Source organism: Poecilia formosa, unplaced genomic scaffold, assembly GCF_000485575.1.
Source record: "Poecilia formosa unplaced genomic scaffold, Poecilia_formosa-5.1.2 Scaffold152, whole genome shotgun sequence".
NCBI lineage: Eukaryota > Metazoa > Chordata > Actinopteri > Cyprinodontiformes > Poeciliidae > Poecilia > Poecilia formosa.
The window spans coordinates 17528-24843 of record NW_006800091.1 but is presented as its reverse complement, the minus strand read 5'-3'; the positions used below and the strand labels follow the sequence as shown (position 1 = coordinate 24843).

At 38.8% G+C, this 7316-nt stretch overlaps 1 protein-coding gene across 1 annotated transcript; it reads right to left on the bottom strand.

Moving 5' to 3' along the window:
* Positions 1-1779: 1779 nt before the first annotated feature.
* On the bottom strand, positions 1780-5170 carry gpr119 (G protein-coupled receptor 119). The gene is made up of 2 exons (XM_007563905.2): positions 4649-5170; positions 1780-2964 (listed from the first exon to the last, which is right to left on the bottom strand). Exons 1-2 carry the CDS (start codon positions 5148-5150, stop codon positions 2276-2278), a joined length of 1191 nt encoding a protein of 396 aa, XP_007563967.2. The 5' UTR covers positions 5151-5170; the 3' UTR covers positions 1780-2275.
* Between the last annotated feature and the right edge of the window lie 2146 nt (positions 5171-7316).

Genomic DNA, 7316 nt, shown 5'->3' with positions numbered 1-7316 from the left:
AGGATTGTGTAATTTTAGATTTTCCATTACCAGGTTTTCAGATTAAGCAAAAGTTAATTAAAGAAGATACGCAAGCGATGTGAATTCCTCAGAAAATGTTTATTCTAAATCTTGTTCAGAGTTTTTATTCTTTCATGATCCTTGTTTCCACACCCACTCTTTTATGGAATTTCCTTAAGTTGAATGTAGGGAGAGTTTGGGATATGAGGCTAAGAGTTAGTGTGCACAAAGGGAAAATCAGGAGTTCCTCAGTGGGACGGGTCTGAGGCCCCTAGGGAATTACCCCGCTCGCCTGTCACAGCCGTTCACAATACTTCCTGCCCTCTACTACCACTGACCTCTGACCACTCATGTTCCATAAAGAGTGGCTCTTATTAGTCTTCTTCCAAACATGAGAAGTGTAAAAGTCAACTTATTGCTTGAGCAGTCCAAAATAATTTGTCCATAAAAGGAGATGAGGGTTTTGAATTCAGTTTTGAAGGTAATAAAATTAGATTAAAATATTCCACTTCTAAGTCCAAAATAACAGAAAGTATTTATGGTGGTGTGAAAAATTGCATGTTTGTGTTTCAGAACATTAAACCAATTTAAATATTTGCCGGAGACAACATAAGTAAAAACAAAATCCTTTTTTTAAAAGAAGGTGTTTGCTGTTATGGGAGAAAATAATACAAATCTACTTGGTCATCAATTTTCCACACCATTGCACAATAAAAAAGAAGTGATTAACAGGCTAAAGATTAAATTTAAGTGAAAGTTTTAATTCTCATGTGGTCTTTGTGATTCATCAGGACTGAGTTTTTTAGAGGCAATTGTTGTTATCATGAATCAATAGAAACTAATAATCCTCAGTGGTGTTCCACAAGGGTGAGTCCTTGGCGCTCTGGTTGTTACACTTTTATACTATGTTTTGTATCCTCAAATGATTAATCATTTGCTGATAATGCAGACATGCATTTCCTCTAGTGTTCCTCATTCTTTCACTAACTACCATTACTGATCTTAACTGTTTAACAAATTCCCATTTTTCAACTGCATAAGAACTGAAAGCATTACTTTTCTGTCATGTCAACCACATCTTTTTATTTGTTATATTGAAGTGTAAACTAACCCTCTGAGAATGAAATTCCTGTGACCCCAAGTGCTCAGGTAATTTTTTGTTGAATTGAAGGGACCTAAAAAGACTCAAGAACTTGATGAAGAAGACTGGTTCTGTTCTGGGGACTCCTTTAAACCCCCTGGAGATGAAGGTGTAAAGAGGGATTTCTAATAAAATCAAGAAAATTATAGACAAACTCCAACCAACCTCACCATGAAACTGTCATACAACAACAGAAGGTCAGAGGCTTCTTTAGAGCTGCTGTAATACAGACTGCTACAGGAGATCCATCCTGCCCACATCCACACCAGCATCCAAAATTGCTCTTTGAAAAAAAATTGTGTAATATGAGTTACAAGGAAATTTAATTTCCCTTGGGGATCAATAAAGAATCTTTTAGACAAACTGAACTGAATTTGAATTAACCAGATAGAAAAAGACGTCTTGGGTTTCACTTTCTCTTTCAAGCATCTAGAGTCTGAAGGGAGTAAACTCTCTGGATAGGGTAGGGTGAGATTAAGTATAGTTAATTTTAGGTCGTTGGTGTAACATCTTACCTTCAGGTTGGATTTTGTGTATAGAATGAGAGTTCGGGCTGTGGTTGTCTGAACTTTTCAACTTGGACTAATCACAAAATTTTATTGTTTAAAATATCAAATGTTGAAACATTTATAGCCTTAGAATTGTCAACTTGACACTAAATAGAGCATTTTGCACACTGTTCTGTTTGCACAAATTATCAAACATACTTTGAGACAATTTTAATTTATTTAAAAAGCAGCTGCCATTGTCCCAATAAAAACATTTTAGCACATCTACCACATATATACCACTAATCCTAAAGGAATGATGGTGTATAATAATTTCCTTTGGCCCTTGAACATCCAGACAAACCGTTGAGGTGATCATGTTAGGGTTTTCCTGTTCAGCCCAAAATCAGATCCATGTCTTCCAGTTTCACTGCTTGTGCTTCTGCCTTAAAAATGTCCGCTTGCCAACCTGAGGTTCATTAAAACTGTGACACCTGCTGATGTCTGTTAGAGAAAACACACAGGTTACACAGCTAATCAGATCTATTTTTCACTTTCTCGTCAAGAAGCTCCATTGGAATACTAACCAAAGAGTTGGTCACTTAATTAGTGCGTTTTAAATATCTGTAGTGTTTCCCTCTCTCCATCACAAACTGGTTGTGTCAGACAGGTGAACAGCATTGGCGTCCAAGCTGCTGATTGGTAGCATAATGGAAGGACTGGGCGTATCTCCTTCAGAAACACAAGCATGAGGCTGTGCAGGCGGCGATGAGTGGCATCTTTCCATAACACTCGGCGGCGCAGCAGACAGCAACCTGTTTGTGATGCAGGAAAACATGTCTGACAGCTGCAGCCGCACCTCTCTCTGCCAGCAGGCATAGACCAGAGGGTTTATCAGAGAGTTGAAGAGCCCCAGGAGCCACAGGTAGTTCTCCAGCACCTCCTTAAGGGCACACTCCCTACATAGAAGGTGCACAATGCACACCACAAAGAAAGGACTCCAAAGCACCAAGAAGCAGCCGATGAGCACCCCCACTGTCCTCAAGGCCTTGACATGACTCCAGCTCCGCAGCAGTTGATGCTGGTGATGATGGTGGTACTGGGACTGTCCGTGACTGCTTTCCTCAGGTCTTGAGCTGGTTTGCCTGATTTGGGAGATCTGCTTGTGGTGGATGCAGGCGATCTTCAGGATGTCCAGGTACATGTAGATGAACAGGGAGAGGACGGGAAAGAAGAGCAGGCAGTACAGAACGATGATGGCGATGTCGTGGGTGACGTTAAAGAAAGCACAGAAACCGTCATAGGGTGCCGTCGCCTGCAGCTGGGGTACCATCACTGAGGAGCAGAGGACATTGACAATATTTATGTTCCATTTATGACAGAACCACAAAACAAAACTAATGCAAAAAGTCACAATGGAATCAAGGCTCTTCCTTTTTTGTTGCTAAACAAAAAAAGGTTATCTTCAACTAAATATGTAGTCAACAAAGTAAGCAATGTTGCCAGATTGGGTGGGCTTTCACCCAGTTGGCCGGCTTTAGAACACCTTGGGTTAGAAAAAACAGCTTTAGGGGTATTGTTCTGTTCAGATAGAAATTATTTCAAATTGGTTGCCATTGTGTGGAAGAAAAGAACTAAACTTTTAATAAAATGCTTTAATATTGTACTTATGTTATTAGTTAATCTTTTTTGGGGGGGCTCTAGTGGCCTTTATTTAATAGTTAATTGACAGGAAAGTGGGTAATGAGAGAAGGAGGAAGACATGCAGCAAAGGTCGCCAAGGCCGGTAATCGAACCTGCAACAGCTGCGTCAAGGACTAAGGCCTCCATATCTGGGTTGTGCTTAACCCCTGCGCCATCACAGCACACCCTTAGTTAATCTATTTTGAAATGTCTACAACCTGTTGAACATGGCATCATCAGTGATTAGTTGATGGTTAATCTAGAGTCACTGTGCAGCAGTGAAACAGTGCAACTTTATGATTTAAAAGGACATAGCTCCACAACAGACACAAGCCATCTGAAAGTATTCACACTCCAAAAACTTTAACCTAATTTTCCACTTTACAAACCTCAAAGTATTTCTTTTGAACATTTGAAAGGATTATATTTAAACAACACAGTAGTGCATAGTTACAAAGACAAAGAAAAATTACTTGTTCTTTAAAATTTGTAAAAGAAACTTGAAAATTGACCAGTGCGTTTATATTCAGTCCCCTTTAGTCTAATATATCTTAATGCAAAATGCAATGGAATCATTGCTTTCAGAAGTAACATAATTTTGCTGCTAATATCTTTCCATTATTTTAACTGTAAAATGGCTATTTTCATGAACTTTTTATTTTATTTTAAAGCAGTATAAGAACTGTACTCTAGCAGCTCTCAGTTCTCAAACTCTTTATATCATGCTACTGTCTATTCAGAATGCATTCAGGGAAAATGCTAAAAGATTCCTCTTTCAATTATAGTTCAAATCCAACTAAAAATCTGTGTTATATTCAGAAGATTCTGTCTTTAGATGTGCAAAGCTGGTGGATATTCCCCAAAAAGTCTGCAGCTGTAAGAGCAGTGAAGACAATGCACTCAGCTGAATACAGATACACCCGGGACGATTCATATTTTAATTAGAAAAGAAGATTATACTTATCCACTTTTGTGGTGGACTTTTATAAACTAAAATGTTAATGTGAGTACTTTTTCACAACAACGAAGATGCAAACATCTATCTGTACATTTGAAGAAACAAAACTAAAGTCCTCCATCCTCCCTGTTTTAGAGCTGTCTTTGAATAGTAGTAACAGGGACACAGATCAAAATATTTGATGTGTATTTAATTTGTTGATAATTTTGATGATATTTGGCAAAATGTAATGTTTATTCATTGTTCTAAACGGTGTTGTGCTTATGATGTAAAAGACTTTGAGCTAACTTTTACAAATAAACTTGACTTGACTTGATGTAACAGAAATCCCTCCATCTGTGTTCTCTAGTATTTAAAGTATTGATTGCTGAGCCTCACCTGGTAAAAATCCCATTGTGAAGGAACTGATCCACACAGCCAGTAAAGACCCGGTTGTCTTCCATTTCCCAGACATCAGAGAGTAACGCAGGGGCATCTTGATGGCCATATAGCGGTCCAGTGAAATCAGGAACATAGTCAAGATGGACGCCATGCAGGTGGACGTCAGAAAGGACATTCGCAGCAAACATCGGGTCTTGCCCTGCAGAGCAGGAGGTGTCCCGTTTGTGGGAGAATAAATCACAATATAACCATTGCGCTGCTGAATAAATTTGTTGTTAAAGTCTTCTGTGGCCAGTCCAGTGATGGCTACGCCCACCAGAGTGTCAGCCAGAGCCAAGTTCAGGACAAAACACCAGCTCTGACATCCTCGCTTCAGGAGCAGCTTCAGCAGAGCAGTGCCCACCAGCAGATTGGTGGAGACAATGAGGAGAGCAGAGATGGTCAGGACAAAGCCCATCACCCGAGGCCTCACAAAACTCTGGACGGTTGGCTGGTCCATGAAGCCAGAAGTGAAGCTGACGGAAGATTCTGTGCTAGTTTGTCCAGTTGAATGTGACATATTGATTCAAAATGAAGAAAAAAGCCCAAAGTTAGATGACATTATTCCAAGATTGAGAATTTTCAGTCACATCAAGCTTTTATTGATTGTGTAGATATGTGGAAGCATTGCTGAACACATGATCAAAGATTTCCAGATATTGCTAAAAAAAAAAAAAAAAAAAAAAAAAAAAAGAACAATCATATCCGAGAATATCCCCTAATGTTAATCCAGTGTTGTTGTCTGCGGACCGATCCCAAAATATCCAAGTTAACTTATTTCTAAAACATCCTTCTGCTCTCAGAGTTGATTGCAACATCTGAGTTCTAGAGGTCCCATCAATAAATGCCAGAAGGACAGAGATGGTCCTAATGTTATCAGCAGGTCTGTGTTGTGCCCTCCTCCGTCAAACTCACAGAGCCCGACAGGCGAATGAAAACACACCCCTCTGCTACTGACCGCCTGCTTCCTGTCTCCCTGCCACAAGTGACGATATCTATTTTTATTGTGAGCTTGTAGTGTAATCACAGCTGTTCATTTGAATCATTCCTGTTTTTTTCTGTTTTAACCTGGGCTGGTTAAATTTTATACCTTTTGTAAACAAATTAAATCAGCGCAAACTGCAGTTATGATCCTGAGGAAGAGAATGATGCTGTGTCTGAATCCTGCTCTGCCATCTTTAAAGCCATGAGTTCTGTCTCTGGTTTCTAGCTGTTTGTTACCTAGAGGTCTTGTGGATTTAATATATGAGACAAAACAGTTTTTCAGACAAACACCTTCCTTTGTGGATTGTGTATGAAATGTGTCTTTATTTTACGTCTTACACTATAATGTGTTGTTTTTGTTGAGGTTTCAGTTTCCTTGACCAGGATGTGTTGTGATCCATAAGTTGTTGGGTTTTTTTTTTTTTTTCACGTTGGTTTTCTGATGATTTTCTTGCTTACTATTGTTTAATAGCTCTTGCCACATTCAGTTGTTCATTCTTGTCATTTCAGTTTTGACATTTAAGTTCATTCCTTTGTGCTGAGTTTCTGATTCATTACTTATGTTCTGTACTCCAGTGGTTTTTGAATCTTTGGGGTGTTTTGTCTTCTTCCTTTTTTGTTAATTAGTCTTTTTACCTCTGTTTCTCCCTCTCTCATTCTCACACCTTTTGGCATCCATTTTCTCCAAAGTTTCTCAGTATATTCGTTTGTTGTGGGTTGGTCCACTCAGCTAATACCATACACTCTAATGCCATAATTTCTAAAAAGGTTTGAACCTCAACATTGGCCATCCAGTCATCAATCTGCATACTGCTATCTTTGATATCTACTAATATGGTCTCTTCATAGATTGAAAATACTTAAGTTGTTGTTGTTCAAGGAGTTTGCAAGTACGACCTTCACTCATCCAGTCATGTAAATCAACAGGCCAGTCAATGAATGCAGTCTGCTGCCAATCAAATTACTTGTCTGCAATAACCAGCTTGTACCACCAAAAACAGATGATGTGGTTCCTAAAAAACAGGGAGGAACTACAAATGTATTTGGATCTGCATATAGGGATGAATCTGGCCGAGGCTGACTGGGGAAGAACCGGTTGAAGCCACGCTCATACAGAAGTGGCTTATAGTCCAGCTATCATGTTGTAGGTCTGGCCTGGAGATCCCCTCCATATGACATAGTCTTATACTCTGCAAAACCTGGAATCCTTGGAAGCCAGACATGTTATCAGATATGTTCAAACTAGCTAGAACTCAAAAGCGTCCAAAAAGTTAATTGTTGTTTGTCTTTCCACAATGGTTTTCTTCTTGTTACTCTCCCATGATCACTTTCTCCATGATGCCGTTTCCTCACAAATTCTCTCTAATAAAATAAGAGTGAAGTTGTTGGATCCTTGTTGCTAAGGCGATGCAATTAAAAAAAATCCCAGCTATTTTACAGTCACAGTTTTTTCGTGTTGCTACATGTGGAAAACTATTGTTATAAATTCTAACCAAATGAACTGGTACAGATCAGAAAAACATCCACTGAGGGTTAATAAAAAGAACTTGTTAGATACTTGATGTTTTTATTACTTATTAATACATTAATAGTAACAACTATGGCTAAAGATTGCTACTCTGATTCTAATTATATTATGAAA